The sequence below is a fragment of the Eufriesea mexicana genome, unplaced genomic scaffold (assembly GCF_001483705.2).
Source record: "Eufriesea mexicana isolate 0111107269 unplaced genomic scaffold, ASM148370v2 scaffold515, whole genome shotgun sequence".
In the NCBI taxonomy this organism is placed as follows: domain Eukaryota; kingdom Metazoa; phylum Arthropoda; class Insecta; order Hymenoptera; family Apidae; genus Eufriesea; species Eufriesea mexicana.
This window is the reverse complement of record NW_016908693.1, coordinates 134,381-157,957: the sequence shown is the minus strand read 5'-3', so window position 1 is coordinate 157,957 and position 23,577 is coordinate 134,381. Positions and strand designations below refer to the sequence as shown.

Below are 23,577 nucleotides of genomic sequence, written 5' to 3'. Positions count from 1 at the left end.
GGCATAATCTGGGCACCTTACTTTAAATCGCAAGCTAGCTCTTTAGAAAAGGTACAACACCAATTCCTACGTTTAGCTTCACGACATACTGCACAACCTAGGTCAGTTACCTGTCATAACTATGAATTCATACTCTTATCACTGAATTTAACAACGTTAGAAAGAAGGAGAGAAATCTCTGATATTCTTTTTGTTTACAAAATGCTCAATGGTCTTATAAATTATTCTGATATACTAGAGAAATTCTCAATCAATGTTCCAACTTTTCATTTAAGACGGTACAACTTTCTTCATATACAACACATAAAACCGCTTTTGCATACCACTCAGGTATTAATAGAATGATTATTAATGTTAACAACACTTATCCTACCCTAGACCTATTCAGCCAATCTCTTCACTGTATAAAACAGCTACTACATTGCACCTCTCTGTAAACAATTTTTATTTTCTTATACTTATACACATCTTGTCTGTTTGTATATTTGTATATTTGTATATTTATATTTTTATTTTTGCTTTATTTTTATTTTTCTTTGTTACCATTAATTTCATACCTCACTGTAATAATTTTCTTGTAATTTTTCTAATGGGGTAATCCCATTATATTAAATAAATAAATAAATAAATAATTTACGTGTAGTGTGACGTATAAAATGTAATTGGCCATTCCGATTCAAATCAATGTGACTCAAACTTATAATTTAACAATACCAATTATACCGATACCAGACTCCATTTTCGACGTTTCTTTAAATGTATCATATTTCGGAATACCTGTCTATATTCAGTAATATAAATTTCGCTTTTGGTCTGGCATGTAATTTCAATACGTTAAATATATAGAGTGTTACAGCAAGGATAGTATTATACATCCGGGAAGAGAGTGATTCTACGTGAAGAAACAAATCGAAAATAAAGAATAGAATTATTTTAATTATTTAATTATTTTTTAATTTTAAAAAAATTTTAATTATTTTTTTGTTTTCGATTTGCTTTCTCAAGTAGAATCACCCCCTCCCTCTCCCTCCTCGATTGTGCCACCCATACTCATATATTGATGGTCCATCTATGTAAACCGTAACTAAGTGCACGTGTACTCGGTAAATATTCAAAGTCGATTTTCTCGAAAACGAAGCTTTGAATCAAAAAATTTTATTCTGTTTTTCTTCGATTTTCTTGTTCATGTAGAATCACCCCCCTCACGGTTATATTAACGTTGCTGGAATACCCTGCATTACTCCAAAGCCGCCATGTTTAATCTCCATATATAACAAGATGTCTTCTTTCTGTTGTGCAAAACTTTTAACGAAAGAGGTTAAACGGAAGAAATATTTGAAATTGTAATATAATTCCATACCAAAGTCAATTGCCCGTATCATTTACATGTATATGTTCTGCTTTCGATTCTCTATGTCTATACATAAGTTAGAACTTAATGATGAACGAAATAGCATTTCAGTAATTAAAAATCGATCCATGAATTTTCAAACAATTTCTTTCTACTGATTAGCGATAGAAAGTAAACTGAATAAGTTAGTGATAATAAACACTGATTATAATATAGTATAGATAATTTTAAGGCTTTAATTTCAAATGTTTTGTAAAGATACTTACTTCGATTATTAGTATCAAGGGTCATTGGAAAAATTTCATCGGTGTCAAGTGATACGATCACACCTGCTCGGTTTATATCGACAAATGGCAAGTGACGCAATCCCGCTTTGTTTATCTTAAGTATCAGCACAGACGAGGTATAGGATAGACCGGACATCGTGTGTATTTTTTCGATTCAGTTTCTGGAGACACTAGCGCCCTCTTATTATTATCGTGTCACCTGCGACGTTACCGACAGAGTACAAAAATTGGTAGCGTACGGTAGAAACTGCAATGCATTCGAATAAAATGTTCTGTTTTTCAGTAAAAATTTCGATTTATAAAAAGTGACTTTATAATTTATAATGTAATAAAGCATCGTTATGTTCTGTCAACCTGATCGTGATAATCTTTAAATAGCTTATAGAAATAAATATTTTCAAATGCATCTTCCTATATACAGGATGTGGCAATAACTTCGATCACTTTGAATATTTCTGTCATCTTCTGTCATGATACAAGCAATAATTTTTGTACAGATGTAATAATTTTGAAGATTTTAAGAACACCTTAATTTTTTTAAATGACATGCTATTCTTTTATATTCTTAATAAAATAACGGTTGTTTAGATGATTCCAACAACCTATATTTCAAGGTTATTTGATAACAGATAGCAAGGTTAAATAATAAGACATTATAAAAGAAGTAATGTCCGTTTGCATCGATGCAATAATAAAATCGTCGGATTACCGAAACACGTATTATTTCTTATCTAATTACCTTCTTGAAAGGTTTATTCGTACCAATGGAAAGATATATCGAATTTCTTATCAGTATTAATTATTATTTACATTTCTTATTACTTCGTATTCCTTTCATCTATATCTACTAGTATGTCTCTTTAGCTCTCGGGGTATTTGCAAAAATTATTGGTGCTACTACATTCAACTCTATAGATGGCACTAGCAGGAATATTCAGAGAAATATGTTAGCTCTATATCTATACCTCGTCTATTGCATCAGTAAGATTTAGGTGGCGTTGCTATTCGCATGCAGTATTAGTGGTACATCGCATACGAAGTACGTAGTTATGTTGCGTGACATGAAAATAGTTAAAAATGTAAATGGACATAAAAGTTCTAAAATTTGGAGAACATAAAAGGTTGTTAAAGGAAATATAGATCTATTTCCATACTAATATTTACAGAAAGTTTACTTAATGTTGTCAAAACTCGACAAAATTCATGGAAATAGTTTTTGTTGAGGTTATGTTCTTGAATATTTTATTTCAAAGCTATGTTTAACGTGACAGATCTTGATGAAAAAGTTCTTTATACGTTTGATATAAAGCATTCTACTTATATAATTTACAATTCCAGTCGTCTTCTTTTAAATCTTAATGCAAAAGTTTGTGATATGAAATTGATTTATCTCGCGGACGTGACTTCTGTATGCTTTTAAGGATTATTTTCACACTTGGATAAAAAGATAGCACACGTGTGATTGTTAATGATATATGGTATGTATTCGTAAATCTTTAAATTCAATGAATGTATTGCAATGAATTACGGGAGTCTAGATATACAAGTCTATATAATGAAATATTTATAAATTATAGAGGGCTCGATCACTTTATTAATACTATGTTATATATGAAGTCGTATATATTATAGTACATACTATTTGTTTACAAAAACAAAAGATAAGTAATATAACTATTTTGCAAAACTTTTAACCATACTATTATTATTATATTTATACTTTGGCGAATTTTCTGACACATTTATGTGAAGTTTTATAAACTTTTTGACACAAATAAGAATTCTTTTGTTGATGGAAACAATTTAATCCATTTAATCGTTCTCTGAACACTGTTCATTTATACTTTTGCTGTTCATGACTTTTCAGTTTATTTCTTCTGAAATATGTTTAATAGCAATCAGATGTATGTAATTGTAAAAACGAAAAATATTTTCCCCTGTATCTGTCCCGATTGCAGTTCCAATAACTTTCGAGATATCGATTTCATTTTCTTATCGATTCTGCATGCGATTTAAAATAATTAGTTTGAGATACACATACATCGATAGCTGCGACTGATGCCAAAATGACTGTTGAAATCGCAAACACGACCATTTGCAATTTTTAATTATATGTATTTAACACTAACGTATAACTATTAATTAGCTTTCAAATTCAATTTAGTTCATTAATTATATCACTTATTACCAATTTATTATTACTAAATTCTCTTTAATATCTCAAACATTTAAGGGAGCTTTAATTTTTCGAAAACAATCATCGATATATGGCGACCATCGTAATTACCCTCGCCAATAGATGGATTCCAACTTCAGGAAGGTTCGAGGTCTTCCTCGCAAGTCCTTGGTAAAACCTCCACTTCCTATATATGCAACTTCCCGACGTTCCAATAGTATCTCCGTCTGAGGCAGAGCCTGCTAAGGTAGCCTTACCGATGAGTCCCACTAGCAGGCCCGGGACAAAACACATCCCTCCTCTCTCCTTTCGTCCCTTCCAGCACCGCCCATGACACAGGGGGATACCTACCGCATCAAACGACTTCAGCAACCGTGACGGTGGAAGGGGACCCCAAGAAATAATATTCAGAAATGGCAGACCGTTTCTAAATTGGTATCATACGGCACTGATTAACTCTCGAACGTTTTATTTCCTCTTAATTATCTCAAATTATCGTTTCGAACTTGTACAATACTTTTAGGATCGATAGATTTTACAAAAGTGCTATATCGTGCTATATAAACCGACTATGCATGTACTGTGCGTTTTGGACAAGAAGTCCGCTGAGCAGAACATAGGACCGAATCCCCACCAACCCTTACCAACGCCATGTTGTAGAGTAGAGTTTTCGAGTTTTTAGAGTTTTTAAACGATCGCCTATTAGGTGTTTTAATCATTTTTTCGCCGAGTGTAACGCATAGTGCAGCAATTATTGGTCTCGTGATTAAATTCATAGTGCTCATATTTCATAGGAGACTGGAAAAGCCTTTATTAAAAATATTAACAGTAATATAAACAGAAATTTTCACGTTTGCAATAACGCTAAATAAACTTTTTTTTTGGAATTAAACGCTAAATAGTATTATCAAAATTTCGTTTTAATTTTGGACCAATCCACCCAAAGTAGACCAAAGTATGCATACATAATGTCAACTCCTCGATTTTTCTAATATTACGATCTATAGAATCGGTTCCATGCTGATAGCACATCACGGCAAGTTGTCATACTGTGTGTTCCAGACAAGAAGTCTGCTGAGCAAAATGTAGGACCAACTCTCACCAACTCACCCATTCTAACACCATCACAGAAGTAGAGTAAACGCGCTTCCCTTATTGATAAAAATGATCACCTTCCTATTAGCCTGATCATATAGCACCGTGTGACAAAGAAAGGGAACGAAACAATCGAGACAAAGTGAGACAGATGCAAGAAATAGATGCAAGAGCGTAGACTTATCCCTAAAGCATTAACTTCAGATTCTTCCGATGAATGTTCATTTTCGAATTTTATTTAACTATACTTATATTTCGTACGCGTATTAAATATGTGTTCGATATTTATGAAGTATAAGTGAAAATAATCGTGTTTTGCTCGTGCAGTATTACTCTCATATTCGTAGACTTGCAATGTATTATTCGAGTATAGGAATTTTACGGATGCTTACGCCTATGTTAACGTATGACGTTACCAAACCTGAAGATAGTGGTTTCGGTAGTGTCATAAAAGAATGAGGACTACGAGCGAGCATGTTAGGGCTGAGTGGATACCCCCTTGCCTTTGTGCCGAAACATCGGACTTCTTCTCTGCAACGCATAGTATACATGAACATAATATATTCTTATTTGACGATGTTCGTATACTCGCCACTAGAGGGAGGTTATCGTAAAACAGATTTCTCGAAAATCCTTATCTAATTTTTATTATATATAGTCTGGTTTCTATACTAAGTATTTTTTAATATGATTTTGTCTTTTAACATATTTTATTCACATTTACGTGTCTTCTCATACATTTCACTTTCAAATTATTTTTTTCTCATCTATTTTATTTATTTTTATATAATTTTCAGAAAATCAAATAAAAATCACGTTTATCCTATAGGAATGTTTCAAATCCTTTTTTCTTAGGTAGTATACTGCGGAACAGTGATTCTCAACCTATGGTACTCATACCACTGCTGATACATTAAACAATTTCAAATTTTACGCGAGCTGAATCAAATTATATAAAATTTGAAAATTATATACAACGGGATATACTACAGTAAATAGGTATTACCCACAAAGTGGTACATGACGTAATCACGTATCGATTAATGGTACACAAGAAAAGAAGGTTAAGAACTGCTACTGTCCAGTGAACCTATGTTTATTTATTTTATTCTTTAGTTATTATAAAACATATATAGTAAGTACCTTTCGTATAATTATGTGTTATTTTAACGCAAGTTGTATGTATTTTATTGCAAATCAATTTCTACATATTTTTCCTTTTTTTGAATGTTATTAGGTCGAGTCATAAGTAACTTCCGTTCTTTTGTCAGACATTTATTTTGCTTCATTAAATAACAAAATTATGTTAATTTATTATGCATTCTCCATTATTATGTACGACCTTCCCCCATCTTTCTAGCAGTTCATCAATCCCTCCCTTGTGAAATGTGGTTGGTTCTGACTGAAAGAAATTTGCTCCAGCCTGACTGACTTGCTATTCAGAATTGAAGGTTTTTCCATTCAGAAATTTTCATAAGGAACAGAAAAGGTATGATACTTATCTCCCATGTAACAAGAGATCCAAGTGTTAATAAATACTGCTTCCAATTTAAATTCTACCATCCTAGCGTTTTCCATTTGGATTTTCTAAAGGATCCTTATCTATTCTTATCTATCCTTATCTATACTGGCAGGCCCGAGCAAAACCATTCTTTCTACAGTGCCAGATGCACCATACCCTGCCACGGATATAGGATAGGAAGCAATTAAAATATCGCAAGAACCATCTCTAACCGCAGGCACGTTATGCGCGTTTCAACTATAAGCCTCCTACTCTAGTCAAGTATATATACACACAGGGTACACAGGTCGTATCTGGTTGCGGTAGACCACAGAATCTCATCTTGACACCAAACGCATCATCAACTCGACGACGTATACTAATCAGGGATGTTAAGTTTCCGAAAAACGTCGTAAAAGCATTATTCCAATCGTGTTATGCGAGATTTACGTTACATGTGAAACAAAAGTAGGGTTATGTTTGAAAAATTGGTCTATGATGCATTTTTCGATGAACCCAATACGTCATACAAGTGACATAGAAATATACGGTGAATCTATGATGTAGCATATACTGTCACAAGCATGCACGGTTGCATAATATCAAAAGCTTAACATCAATCACATCATCAACTCGACGACGTATACTAATCAGGGATGTTAAGTTTCCGAAAAACGTCGTAAAATTAATATTCCAATTGTGTTATACGAAATTTACGTTACACGTGAACCAAAAGTAGGGTTATGGTTGAAAAATTGGTCTATAGTGCATTTTTCGATAAACCCAATACGTCATGCAAGTTACATAGAAATATACGGTGAATATATGATGTAGCATATACTGTCAAAAGCATGCACGGTTTGCCTTTTGCAAATATCTCGAAAACTAAGATATACCTCTTACAAGCAATGTAATAAATTGTTTCAAATTTTCATTTCTACAACGTACTCATAAATTCTTGAAATCGGGGAATAAATGAGATCACCGTTAAGTTCATCTTATCTATTTATTTAAGAAAATACGAAAATGCGAGCAAAATGAAAAATTAATCAACTTAAAAATTGTACATGGAATTGACAATTTATATCAGCGTAAATACATGTAATGTTCCGTGATGTGTAAGAACTTCGTAAGTTTTATCAATCATAATGATAGATAATTATACGATGATTACCTGTAATTTGTCGAATTTTCGACGGTATACATACAGTGTCTCACGAAAATATTGGGACACTGAATCTTTTCGATTCGTTTCTGCGTATAGAATTACCCCCTCCTAGCTTGTATCACTGATGCTGGAACATCCTGTATTCGATCAATCTCATTTTCACATATTTCGACTCATTTTTGACAACTTTCCCATTATTTTTCAGTAAAGTAATAAAGTCATAAATTTTTGGTTCCTTGGAAGATGTTCTTAAAAGTTCTGAAGGAATTTTTCATTTTCAGGCGGTGCCAAGAATGGTCCTTTAACACGTTGACTGCCATGGGGGTCACCGGTGACCGGCACTCGACCATTAGTAAAAATACATAATTAGAGTAAATATCGATATTGATAAATTTTTAAATAGTACCATTGTTACTATAACGGTTCGAAGAAATTAATGCCATACGGAACATGCGAAAATAATTTTATTTATACAAAGAAAAGGTGAACCAAAACAGTCGGCGCAATATGTCGCCACTTTTTTAGTGCAATTCTTTGCTCTCATTCTTCCTAGCTGATTTGAATTATTTTCATAGCACACTTTGCAAAATCGCCTTACATTTCGCACACTTCCAGGTTTCTTTTTAAATTCGTGACGACGTTTTTTCTGTACGTAATTGCTCGATGAAATGCAATCTTCGTGATCGGAACATTTCACTAAATACATCGCTAACTTCATCCTAAAATCGGGAATTGAAATATTTTTTCGAGTTGCTTTTTAAACAATTGATAATGGCAAAAATGGTCTACAGCGCCGCGGGTGTCACCGGTGACCCCCACCACGAAAAATACATTAAACGCGATTATACAACTCACCTTATCCGTTGTAAATAATATTTCAACATAATATGCACCGCATAATAAAATATTCATGTTGGCGCCATGGACAAACCACGTAAAATGCGCGTGGCAGTCAACGTGTTAACATCCTCCTTTATAGATAAAAATAGATGTGAACGATTTTCGTTCGAAATGTCACATCAATGTATCTAATTAATGAAGTAATTGTTTTCTTAGTACTATCTATAGTCTTTTCTATATAACAAACGTAACAAGTACTTTTATTTTTAAGTACTTCGGTAATTATTTAAGCATAGTTGTTGCATGCTTATTAATTTATAAACGGCGAGTATTAAATTTAAATTCGCACAAAATAATCCGAAGTAATTTGATTATTGCGCTTAATGAAAGGAAGAAAACGAACAAACATGGCGTAGTGGGAATGTCAAAGGAAAGGAAGATGGAGCCATTAGCAAGGCTTCCTAGCCGGCGCACCACGGTGACCTGTTTTTCAGATAAAATGGTACAGGTTATGTTAGAAGACAGTCGCTCCCAAAAGTATTCGAATGCTCGTGTTCCAAAATTTCAACAAATAAAAGACGTACATGTCTCGATCTTTAAAATAAACCGTATTTATAGCAAAATATAAGTTTCGAACGTGTGCGAATGAAATTATGAAAAGATCTAACAATAGATACGAAATTCGCGAAGTATCGAAATGTGAACTTACTGTTCATGAAGGTCAAAAATATATTTAAACTTGTAATAAAAGTAAGAGACCAATATTGTTTATAATCAATATTAAAAATGGTATTTACTAAGTATTAACATAAATTAATACTGAAATCACGTTTTTGAATATTTTTGTGTTCGTAGAAAAAGGTATTGTCATAATTAGTATTTTACAAATTCTGCATTTGTTAACAGATTTCTTTCATAACTTCTCCCACATGTTTTCAGTTATTGTATCTTACATTTAGTGCAGTATTATTTTCAAAATTCAAGTTCTGAGTTCAACGTATGCGTTTAATTTGCCAAAAGTTTAAGATATACGAGTTCGAATATTTTGATAAGGCTTTCGATAATACTACAATAAAATCGCGAGGATCCTTTCACAAATATAAGAATATCGCAATAGTAATGGAAAATAATATATTTTATATCGATTTTGAATTTTTAAATCAAATATAAATACATTAAAGTTAATTAATTAATTTTCTTTTAAAGTGTAACATGGTAGTTCACGTGATGAACAGTTGTAGAGTGATTACTATATACCTTCCTTTTACATTTTAAACGAATAAAATCTCTGTTTTGATTTTTAGTTTCGCTATTAATGTAAAGTATAAAACGTTGTTTTCGAAGAAGAATGAATGATTCGCGAGTTTTCTGATTTATCCACGTAGATTTGTCCTTCAAAGGTCTTACTACGACAAATAATCCAATAAATTATCGGATACGTAATATCAGTCGTGAATAACGATAAAAAAAACAGTGCAGATAAGTATAGTACGATATCAAACGACTCGCAATTACTTTTATACACCATAAGAACAAAGTCTGTGGATACTCGAGCATGAAAAAGAACTTGATTCCCCCAGGGCGAACGCACAATACATTCACGACCCTGAAAACCTGCTGCATCATCCCTTCCCTTCGATAATTTCTTCCTTTAGATCTTCTTGATCCTGAACGACTGCTTTTACATCTGTCCTGCTCACCCTGCCAATGAACCTTTCACTTCCATGCCTTTTACTTTATTACAACGCCTAACCTAACCTTCGTGTTCATTTACGCATTTATCTCGTGATTATTTTATCAGCAACTTTCTTTTGTCCTACTTAGATAAATTACCTTGTCGTTCGAAGGAAAATGAATTAAAAATACGTACAATTAATTTAACGTATACAAAATTCAAACATGACTAATCATTTTTCGCTGCGAGATACAATTAGGAGGTTAGGTTTCTCGAGGTTATAATGCATTGTTTAATTTTTAACGGTATTCCAGTTTTCGCAAAGTTATAAAAGAGTTCTCTGCGTTAAATCAATAATTTAGGTATTGATACGATACGAGGTGTATCTTTCATAGTTTTATCGCGATAGAGATTTGATTATGGCCAACGCACGCTGCCATGTTGGGATAGACGGAACGGAAACGTATATATAGTGCGTTCGAGGAAAGAAGGCACAGCGTGTTTACATTCTCACGGCAGATTAACTCCGCTGACACTCCCTTTAACACAGCCAATGACCGCCATTGGCCGAAAACGGTGACGAAGGTCATCGGTCACTGTGCTTGACTAATAGGGGGTGTCAACGGAGTCAGTCAGCCGTGAGGATGTAAACACGCTGTGCCTTCTTCTTTTCTCGAACGCACAGTACTATGCGTTGCTGACAAGAAGTCTGCTGAGCAAAATATAGGATCAACTCTCACCAACTCACCCATTCTAACACCATCGCAGAAGTAGAGTAAACGCGCTTCCCTTATTGACAAAAATGATCACCTTCCTATTAGCCTGATCATATAGCACCGTGTGACAAAGAAAGCAAACGAAACAATCGAGACAAAGTGAGACGGACGCAAGAAATAGATGCAAGAGCGTAGACTTATCCCTAAAGCATTAACTTCAGATTCTTCCGATGAATGTTCATTTTCGAATTTTATTTAACTATACTTGTATTTCATACGCGTATTAAATACGTGTTCGATATTTATGAAGTATAAGTGAAAAGAATCATGTTTTGCTCGTGCAGTATTACTCTCATATTCGCAGGCCTGCAATGTATTATTCGAGTATAGGAATTTTACGGATATCTTACGCCTATGTTAACGTATGACGTTACCGAACCTAAAGATAGTGGTTTTGGTAGTGTCATAGAAGAGTGGGGGCTACGAACGAGCATGTTAGGTGGAATAGAATAACCATCTTGCCCCTGTGTCGAAATAGCAGACTTCTTGTTTGCAACGCATAGTACGTATAGTGTTGCAATGTGTTCTAATACATTGGCGTTGGCGCGTTGGAACCCCATTGGCGTGCGTATAGAAAGATTTCCTTTTCTTGAATCGCGTTGTGTTGGGAAAGACATTTACAAAGAAAAATGGAATTATTTGTAATATTTGATAAATTTATGTATTTGTCATGTGACGCGATAATTGTTAAATGATGGAACGCCTTTACTTCGCAACTGCTCGAAATTACGAATAAAATCATTTTTGTATTTGTAATATTCTGTCTTTCCAATTAGTTTAGAACGTTTAAATTAATGTACTATTTAGTTCTATTTTATTTCTTCGTTTATTTAATTGTTTATTTTAATTGGACATTGTGTATAATACAATATTGCACGCAAAATTATTTCTTTAAATTAAATCATTTATTATCAATTTGATAACGTTGAAAATACGCGATAGAAATAATATTTCACGTATATTTTATTTTTATACCTTTTTCTTCTATTCCTTTAGTCTAATCAAGTATAAATATATTATTAAATTGGGAAAGTATCGAACAGGAAATTTTTTAATTTTACATGTTTCTTCTTAGCGTGTCTTTTCCTCTTTAGATTTTCCAGGGCAGTTCTCCAGTTACCTATTTTTAGAAAATGAGAACTTCAGGTCGCGCCATGGTAGTCTAGATATTTTTGCAACTGGATTACCGTGTGATTATTTATTTTCAAATTTGGAACAGAGAATGTACAATACGAACGAAATATAGATAAACGTAGTACACGAGTTACGATCTTGTACACTTATAATTCACACGCCTAATATAAATCAAAAACCATCAAAAGTCCACATTCCTATGATCCATATTAACCCTTTGCACTCGAGAGATGCCTTTCAGTCGCCATTTGATAAAGTTTAGAAGAGTGATATTAATTAATATGTCAAATTTAAGATAACGTAACGATGTGCTAGGCATCGAAATTAAATAATTCTACGTGTTATCATACGTGTAGCGACCAAGTTCTCACCCTCGCCAATAGATGGTTTCCTACTTGAAGGAGGTTCGAGGACTTTCTCACAAGTCCACAGTGAAGCCTCGACTTCCCTTAAATACAAGTTCCCGTGACACCTACTTAACACTTAGCCGACCGATCGGGGAGATCTCCCCATTTCAAAGTAAGTCGGTGCCCGATCGATCGGGGAAATCTGCCATTTTGAGCTTAGCAACGCGTTTATCGTTTTCGGTTATTACTTGCACTGCCTCCATTTGGAGTTGTTCGCAATTACTGACGAACTGCTTCTATAAAGCACAACATATAATAAAATTCATCAATTTTTAAGGCCCCTTATTCGGTATTTCCGAAAAATGCAGTTTGTGTTCCGACAACGCAGTTTGTGTTCCCCAAGCGCGGTGAAAACCGTACAGTTCGCTCTGGGGCGTGCGATCGGCTAAGTGTTAAGTATCCCAGTGTCTAAGGCAGGGGCCTGCCAAGCAAGCCTTACTGATGAGTCCGCTAGCAGGCCCGGGACGAAACGCATCCCTTCCTTTTCCATCGTCCTTCTACCTGCTACCCCATCTATAGCAACGACGACCACGGGGATACCACCAGGCCAGCACTACAGGAACAACAGTCCATCATCGAGCTGGACAAAGAGGACACCACTGCACTTAGCCAACCTCTTCCTTGGAGACGGAATATTGGGAGTGGGGTATCCACCGAAGATACTTCTATTCCTACAATACGATTTCTTATTTGCTACTCAAAAGGATATCGACAGTCTTATAGCAGAAAATTTTTCAACTCGTATACATATTCAGCCAAAAAATCGTCGAGTGCAAAGGGCTAATAGGTGATATAAATAAATAAAAAAAAGAATTCTGATAATTACAGAAATAATTGTGTGCAAATACTAAAAACAGAGATAGAAGTATATGCAGGATGTCAAAAACAGGTTTTATTGTGTCTTCAGCTTACAGAAATAATGAAGGAATTATCGGGTTTGCGCGAACGGTTTGTGACACCGGAAACGAAGAGAATGAAACGAACACCAAACGCGGATATTGATTGAACGCAAGAAGATAATATTGAAATAACGTAACTTTTGCACACGGAAAACACGCTTCTATTCGTCTCTCTCCGACACCGAACGACTCACGTCCGTGCCGGTCAGAAATTATTGGGTTGGCAAGAAAGTAATTTCGGTTTGCATCAGTAAATAATGTTATGCTCGTTTAGTTATTCTTTTGTCAATGTTAGAATTTTTTTCTTTTGAGATGTCGTAGTCGATACCTTTAGGTTGCTATTTCGTGAAATTCCGTGTAAATTTCCGTTTATAACTGTCAGTTCACGGTCAGTCTTATCATGGAGTGCAAAAATAAGCATTTTCGACACATTTTACTTTTTTATTTTCATAAAGGCAAGAATGCGGCTGAGGCTCACAAAGAGATACGAGAAGTTTATGGTCTTGATTGTTTAACAGAACGCACGTGTCAGAATTAGTTTAAAAAATTTCGTTCTGAAGATTTTTCACTGAAAAATACCCACAACGTTCTGGTCGACCTTCTGAGATTTACGCACTTGGTTAAGTTTTCTGCAGATAAGGACCAGAAATTCTATGAGCGCGGGATCATGAAGTTACCAGAAAGATGGCAAAAGGTCATCGAATAGAATGGAAGATATTTGACCGATTAAAATTTTATTTACTGTATAGAAAAAATTGAGTTTTATTTCACACTAAAAAACCAAAAGTACTTTCTTGCCAACCCAATATATTCGCGAGGATTTTTCGAGGATTCTCCGCTCAGGACTCTTCTTGTGTCACCGAGGGTTCTATTTTTATGCCCTTTGCCGAGCTCGATGACGTGCTTTTATCAATTACTAATTGGCTGATCCGATTCAGCCAATTCGCGATTTACTTCCGTGAAAATTACGTCACTGTGCCGATTTGCGATTCGCCCCTTGTGAAAATGCGATTCCGCTGACCTGCGTTTCCGATCCCCGCAAAGACCATGCAACTCAGGTAGCTTGTTTCCCAAAAATAGCCTTCCATGACGGTATTAGTCGATTTTCGACTTTTTTTTCTAAAATAAAACCCTGCATCGGCATTCGTCGATTTTTTATTCGTTTTCGTATTTTAAAAATAGCATTCCACATGTATGTATGTATATATGTATGTATGTATGTATATTGTATGTTTCGATATACGTGCGAAAATATTAAATTTAATACGAAACAAACACTGAAAAATATTTATTTTACGAGAAGAAAGGGAATAAAGGAAAAGACAGTAGATGAGAAACGAGCGAATTAGTCATTTGGAAATACACCTGTTATGTATGTGACGTGTACGATACTGCGGTAAATGAATTAATCATATCGTACCTTACCTGCAATAGTCGTATCTTTATCTTCAAGAATTATCAATCCTTCCACAACGACGACGTTGATTATTAAGGAGACAGTCCAGTATGTAACCTTCGAAAAATAGATTCTTTTTTATTGTTCCAAAAAATTCTCCGTTCTTTGTTGCGTCGAATGCAAAAAACCCGAAGTCGAAATTCGAAAAACTCGCATCACTACAGCATCTTTCGTCTGTTAGCGCGCGCCCTGTATTGACTCCAACTCCAGCAACCATTTTTGTCAACCAAATGTTTAACCTCAATTTTATTGGAACACCGCTTTTAACCATGGTGGCATAACTGAAGAACTAAAGAACCAAAACTGTGATATTTTTTGAGTATTTGTGCAAGACACTGGTTCTGGCACTAATCACTGACTGAAAATATAAAAATTCGGAAAATTTTCAAAAGAATTATTTCTTAGGAACAATTTGTCTTATTCTATCATCTTCAACTTCGTGATTTTTTTTTGAACTTGCTTAAAGCTCTAAATTTGTTAACTGTGATTAATGCGATAGCCACACTGTTTACCTTTACTCACCACATTTTTTCATCCTTTGCAGACTTTTGTGCTGTATCCTGTCCACCATCAAGATCCACTCCATTTCGCAGATGGTTAATTCAAAATTTTTTTCCGAACATTTCTGTTCTGATATTTTTTATCTTAACTTTTTTTATAAGTAGTTTAAGTCTAAAAGCAAAAAGAAAATTGCATGTGTGAAAAATTTGTATATACCTTCTCCCAATTATTTTCTATGAATTTTTAAAGATAGGTTATGATAGAGGTTATGTCATACTGGTTTACCCCCCTAACACTTTGACTGCCACGTTCGTCATATATGACCGGCCACGGTTTCTCCTGTGGCGCCACATGGTGGTCAGCGCTTCAACTACTTGTACTGCATTGAATGAAAATTGACGGTTAATGCATTCTGAATACAACCGCTTATTACAAGATACTTTGAAATAAAAAGTGCCACATTGAACGATGAAAAATTTTTATTAGAACATCAAAAAAATATTAGAACAAATCTCGCATCTGGCGGTGCACTCCCGTGGCATACTGAGAGAAGTATGTGATTTCGGCGTGGCAGTCAAAGAGTTTAATGTAATATTGTTAGAAGGCACACCAATACGTATACGACGAACAGTTGTATCATGTATCACAGCTGAGTTTTCTTTGTTACATTACTCAGTTGTTCGCCTTTGTAAAAGTTACTTAAATCTGTAATAATCTTGGAACAGAAAAAACTCTTGTGCAAAAACTGTTTCATAGATGGTAATTGGAATGAATAGCAACGATTTCAGGTTTACGAAAGGTTATATATTTTAAAAACGGTTAAGACTGTAACATAATTACACATATAGCACTATAACACATATAAGTACACATGTAACACTACAAGTATGGTGTAAATACAGGATGTCCTAAGAAAATGTATACACACTTTGCGTGATTATAAAAACAGTATATATTTAGATGGATTGCAGATTACAGAAAAAATAAATTAGAAAGAATAAGGCATTAAAGTGTGTATACGTTTTTCTGGGACACCCTGTATATACGTATCATCAATATACAGTGACATAGAAGTTTTCAGCCGTTATATTGCAATGAAATTCTTCTGTTTCAATAATTTTTGTGAAATATGTATATGTGTAAAGCATAACAGGTTTCATATGAAATAATTTTTCTGTCAAGTAGAAACTTTTTTTTATTACAAATGAAAAATTATACATTTTATAGTTGAAAAGTTTTGTTATATCTTACAAAATTCTGTATACTATATTACTAAATTAAATTAATTATTAAACTAAACAAACAATTGCTCTATATAGAATGCATTATGCTCTACATGTATAATGCAAAGCTTCAGTAAAATCAATATTCTGCAATAGGTGAATTTCCTTGTAATATAGTGGTTTGAATGTTTTGCACACTATACATTATTGTATAAATTTTATTAATTTATTTGATAATTATACATAATGACAATGATAAATAAATAACATTTTTATCAAGCAAAAGATGATGTATTTACACGCATATTTCCAAGAAATTGTAAGAAATGTATGTAAAAAATATTTAAAATTCTGTTAATACCTTTTGTGAGAAAATGTGTTAAAGAGAAATTATTATTAATTGAAGCTTTAAACATTCCGGTATAATACATCAAATATTACGGAATTTTAGGATATAAGTAATAAAATATCAGTAATTACTGATTATATATTTGTAATTTAGTAGTGGAATTACTAGCACTGGAATTTCTCTCTTTTAAATCGACTGCAAAATATTCAATACTATGTGCGTGTTTAAATGTCCCACGTGATGCGCGCTCTTCCATCACTAATGAGAGAGAAAGGGAGCTATAAGTCGCAACGCTGTACTAAGCAAATCCTATCCCCGTGGTGTAAAGTAGTTCAAATGATAATTATTCTTTTCGTATCACTATTTTCTAATAATTGTAATAGTATTTAGTTTTCGCATGAATAATCGCGTGACTTTTTTTTTAAGGTCGAATGGAATATTTAACGTCCACTAATAAAATGAAAACTGGTTACGGATGATATGCTCGATAATTCTTCTTACTCGTTCGTCAAACACTCGTTAATCGACTATGCATGGGTTTTTATCAATGAAATTGTTTAACAAATATTTTTTTCTTTTTAGACAAACGCCGCAATAAGGAAATCATGGAAACATATGCAACAAAATTTCCGGACTACACGTTCCTTCGAACAAAATTCGATAACAATCCTTTTCGGACTAATGAAACATTCTGTGTTGAAATTAAACCAAAACAAGGTTACCTGCGAGATATCGATCGAAAATTTCAAAAATGTCCGTACTGTTTGACACAGTACTACAAGGTAATTATTCGATATTCTATATTTCTTAATTCATATTTTTCTAACGCATTACTTCATTTCCTAAGATTATTATAATTTAAAATATTATCATTTTTGTTATTATATTACTGTTTCAAGTACTTCCATTGGACATGTACTTTACGAAAATCGTTTTCATCTAACATTATTAATTTATTAAAATTAGGAAATAAATTTATAATAAGAATATACAATAAAAAATAATATCATGTTATTCACTGCAGTTGTTTGTGTTACAGGATGTTTATTGTAACGGTATCCACAATTTCTTATCTACTTAATTCACCAAAAAAATTCAGATTCAATCAGTTTCAATCAGGATTTTCAAAAAGCGGTTTAGTTTCAAAAAATTGCGGTCATCTTTGCTTAAAAAATTGTTTAAATAAGTTAAAATAATATTGCACCTTATTGTTATTTGTATTCAGAATTCAAAAATCAAATTTCAAGTTTGTGGTAAAAAATATTTATAGAATTTTTAAAATGCTGTTTAGTTTCAAAAAGATTGCAGTTATCTTTGCTTAAAAAAATTTTTAAATAAATTAAAATAATATTGCACCATATTGTTGTTATTAACATTCAAAATTCAAAAATCAAATTTCAAGTTTGTAGTAACAAATATTTATAATATAGATATTTATTAATATTAATTATTATTATAAATATTTCTAAATATTTTAAGGTATTTACAATATTTTCTATAAATGTAAGTTGTAAATTAACGCGAAGACAAATTGAATATGACAGAAATAACATGATTTATCAATATACAATATTAACATAAATATACTATGGGATATTACTGACTTCTTTTCTGGTTACTCTAAAATATTAAATTCATCAATTCATTAAAGTCATAAAAAATGGGATACATAATTCTTAAAGAAAATATACAATTCTTTTTAAAACAATAAAAATAACTGAAAATTTATCAATATACTTGATCAAAATTCTGTTTCATATTTTTTTATCAAATACTCGACTTATATTTGTAAACATTGATAGTAATATTGGATACTGATCTTGCATTTGAAAAATTCAAACAACCAAATCTCCTGTTTTCAAAGATAGACAAATTTTTCCACCAATTGTTATATAAATATTAAACTTATAAAAAATAAATACTTTATTTTCCTTACCAAACGTAATTTTCATAAATAAACAAATACTGCATACTATACAAAATTTATCTTATTAACTTGAAAGCAAGTATGGTTTAAAAGTCGTTTTCTTTAAAAATTGAAATCTTATTACATAATCTGCATACAAAATTTAAACTAATTTTCTTTCTTCTATTAAATTATTATATGTAGGCCAAAAATCATAAATATCGTTACAAGAACCATTCCATACTAATATTTGTGTATTATTATTTCCCTTGTATAATAAAAGTAAAAATAAAATAAAATGTCTTAATTAATTAATTAATGATTCCTATATTTTCAGCTAAAGAAGAAGATGATTACATCTCGCAGTACTTACTGTCCATTTGATCTCTTTTCGGGAGTGGAAACACGCATGAAATCGGCATTGAAAGGACTACTAAAATCACCGCAAAACAATCTCAAGATCTTTAAGAATGGCACTATAGTTTACGATCAAGAATCATCTTCGAGTGACCTTGAATGCGTCTTGACAAACTGGTTCCATAATTCTGTTAATTCCACGAACAAAGAGTATGTTGATAAGTTCTGTAATTTAATTTGTACTGCTCTTTTACATCCGTTTATCTCGGAAGAATTTAAATATAACACACTTCCTGCCAATGAATTATACACATCCGTTGAACCAGATTTGAAAACAACCCCGTATATTAATCCAGATCTAATTGCAAAAGCTAAGAAATTGCTATATTTTGTTGGTGAGGTAAATATCAACTTTCTACAATATTAAATACAATGCATGTAATAAATTCTTGTTTGATTTATTAGAAATTTTAATAAAAATTATTTCAAACAGTTATTTCACTATAGTTTACATTATAATTTTATAATTTATTATGATATTAAATTTGTTAAGTGTTAATTAATTAAATATTTTTACATAAGAAATCGTAACAAGGTTTAAACATAATATTAAGCATATAAATTTATACAAAATTTTAAATAAATACTGAATGTAATAAATTTATAACATTTACAGGCGTGCAATATAAAGGGCGAAGTATTACCAAATAATTCAGTGCTAGAACGAATTCTTCGCATGCAGAGGCTACCCTTTATTAGTTCAGAGTACGTTTATAATACGTATTCAAAGTTTCGTTCATTACTAACTGATGATATTATATATTTTAATTTAATAAACATACTCAAACTTAATGATCAACGGTTATCTTATTTTAAACAAAAAGTAAGTAAATTCTCCTTTTAGTTTACAATAATACATAGCAAAGGGTGTTATTTATTATAATGTATGTAGATAGATATTTTATAAAAATTATTTTTCGTAGGAATATTTTAACACTTCTTTTATTTTTCAGAAAATTATTACAGAAGATTCTGAAACGTTAAGAGAGGCTTATATACAAAGTAGTGCCAAAGATACTTCAACTTCAAGAAAATCGAAGTTTAATGACGATTATGATGACAACAAACATATTAACGGACCTAATGAAAATGTTCTTCTTTTACCAAAATCAGTTCTCATTCCAATGCATAATGAAAAAAATACCACATGGTACAATAAATTTAACGCAATACATAACGGAGAAAAAATACGTTGTAACAAAAAAGGAACATATTTTTATGTAAATGCCGAAAGTATATTATGCTTACAGAATTATCTTTTGTTTTCGTGTGCTAGAGATTGTTCGATATTAATGTCCTTTCAAGAAATAAATCCGTAAGTTTTTAAATATTTTATTGTGAAAGTACAGAATAAAAGTATTGCTGTTATTAATGCCCAAATATGTTAAATTATTACACTATGATGTAGAATATTTAAATAATATTTTAACAAAGAAATACTTAAATTTTAAATAATGATCAATATTTTCTGATTCTGTTCACTAATTTATTCTTTTTTCTTTTTTGTAAAACAGGAATTCAATGTTGTCTGCCCTTGACAAAAACGTAATACAACTGTCGGATGGACTCAGCTTTGTTTGTAATATAGGAATTTCAGATATAGATCCGAAAAGTTTATATTGCATTGAGAAACATCGCCAACGGGATATCGATATTTTAAATTCAGTAATATCTTTACTCGAAGAAGAACTTGTGATTAAAAATCAATCGTCATTTGAAAAATGATTACTATAATTATAAACTTTAACTAAGACTTTACTATGTGACGTTCCTATATTTTATATTTTTTAAAGTACAGGGCTTATTATTGTATCACAAATATCTCTAATTATAGATGATGTATAAAGGACACATTTCTGAAATATGTACAGTAAACAAAAGTCCTGTGGTTTACATTACTGTATTGTAAAGTAGGGAATTAACATTAAAATTTTTTCATTCATTGAAATATTTTATATACATTCTTTTAACATCATACGACATTAAATAATTGTGCTACTATTGTAACTAATATGCTAATTAACAAATGATCTCGATAGTATTTTTGTCTTGAAATTAAAATATTTATATTTGTATTCATCCAATTGATTATGTGTATAAAAACCGAAAATACTTATTACTTATTTATTATTAAATTATGAATTTTAAGATAATCAAAAATAAATTATAATACCTTATTGGTCACAAATAAATGCAATTATTTTATAAATTAGAAATATAAAATATATTGCCACATTGCTGATAGTATATTATGAAATGGATTGACTCGAATCTCGTACATTTTCGGGGAAATATGTCACTATTCAAAACAATGTAAATATTTTATTAAGTGCAAGCTTTTATCAAAAATTATTGGGTACAACTTTTTTATGCATATTACATACTTATTATTAGCGTATTTTATCACTAACAGTTAAAAATGAACAACGATAACTTGCTTCTTCCATCACTGATGGTTGAGAAACGAAAGATTAGAATTCTCGTCTCCCGTCAACAATGTTAAGAAATCAGGAAAAATAATGTAAAATGTAAAAAGAAGAGAATGCAAATATAAAGAATGTAATTGTAAATTTTTAATATTATTCGTTTGTGTTATGATATTATTTACAAATTTGATATTGTGATTTTATTTATCCGTAAATGAATTATAATTTTATGAATTAAAAATGACCGAATAAATTTATGTAACAAATAAATCTTTCATATAACAAAATTTTTAATTGCTTTTCGTACATAGAAATTTAAGTTTTAAAATTCAACTCTATATTTAATATGGTTCTATGATTTTAATTAAATTATATTTGAGATCTATGACACTATATTACACCAAAACTTTTGTAATCGCTTATTTGTAAATTATCACCCTAAAAACGTTGTCGTTACATTAAATTACATGATTTGCAATATGCATTATTAAAAATGTATCGTTAAAATAAATTTTAAATTAAAACAATTTCTATTTTATTTAATAAATATTATTCACAAATATTATTTGCTATTGCAAGATGTATCATGAAGTAATAAATATTTTAATACGAAACATACATCTCTGTGTTAAGTGATTGAATCATTTTAATTAGTACTAATACTATTCTTTCCTTTCATTCATTTAATTTTAATAATATGATTATAGAATATAGAGACAATTAATATAGATATTATTAATGTAAATAATATTATAGAGAATTCTTAAATAATAATATTCTTATCAATATTTGTAATTTGTAGCATTTGATTATAAATTTTCAGTGTTTATAATTAAACATCAAAATAATAATAAAATTAATCAGGTGAAATTAATTACATTGATAAAGTTATATATATAATCATGCAATGATTTTGTAATCATTTCCAATCTAATTGTACTATTTTCACCAAATACTTTTGGAATTTTAAGAGGGATATAAAGATATTGTTTATATGAATAATCTTCCCTTTCAATTTTTATGTTAAAAATTTATTTTTCTTCAGATTAAACCAATTTTTTTTTTGAGGAAACTAAAAAAGATAAAAAGACTGCAATACAATAAAAGCCAAAATCATTTCTTAATAATATCACTAACATAAAGAAGAAACATTTATAGCAATATTGCTTTTAACATATGCAAAATATAATTAAAAACAGATATACCTATGTTTTTCTTTCGATTATATAAATCAATCATATCTAATTTGTAATAAATGTATGATACAAGAAAAATAAAATATTCTAATATTGACAAATAAGAAATAATTATGTAATCATTAATATGCTAATAATTTCAACGAATATATAAATGTTTTATCACAAATAAAATTCAATTTTTAAAATATTAATCGTTTCATATACCATAGCGTGTTGTACAATTATGAATGACACGGTTAAGGTTCGGTGGGAGTAACTATATACTAGAATTATTCAGGAGTGTATTGACAAGGGGTTTTAAAAATTCATTTGAAAATTTTATGTTAAAGATATAGCTAATCTTTTAAAGTAATGCGTTTAAGAAAATTACAAGCCTCAGGTTTCTAATGGAATTTATTGCATTATTAATGAAAACATAAATATGGTAATGAATAATCAGTCAAATAATAATTAATAGCTTTTTTAAAAATATTAGAAAAATATATGAAAAATAAGTAAATCGACTAAAAATATAAATACACTACATATATATATATAGAAGAAAAAATATTTAATTTCAATAAAAAGATGTTACAGTGTTATGTTTCAAAAATATAAAAAGATGAATTAAAAACTGTCACGCGAAATTATCAATAATTTTATATGTATAACGTATCCTTCTTTATAAGTATTAACTTATTGGGATTATTATCCTCATCTTTGCTTAACGATTTGTATAAATTTATATACATATTGTTTTATGTTACATATTAACTGGGGTGTTTGAATTTTTTCGTACACCCCTAAATACT

At 31.0% G+C, this 23,577-nt stretch overlaps 1 protein-coding gene across 1 annotated transcript in view; it reads left to right on the top strand.

The window, feature by feature from the left end:
• Positions 1-20,886, top strand: part of Ipk1 (Inositol phosphate kinase 1) — a 76,443-nt gene extending 55,557 nt beyond the window's left edge. Inside the window, exons 4-8 of the mRNA XM_017897541.1 lie at positions 17,421-17,620; positions 19,082-19,501; positions 19,778-19,984; positions 20,115-20,476; positions 20,676-20,886. Coding sequence (XP_017753030.1) covers positions 17,421-17,620; positions 19,082-19,501; positions 19,778-19,984; positions 20,115-20,476; positions 20,676-20,886 — 1,400 coding nt within the window. The remainder of the gene's footprint in view (positions 1-17,420; positions 17,621-19,081; positions 19,502-19,777; positions 19,985-20,114; positions 20,477-20,675) is intronic.
• Positions 20,887-23,577: the final 2,691 nt, after the last annotated feature.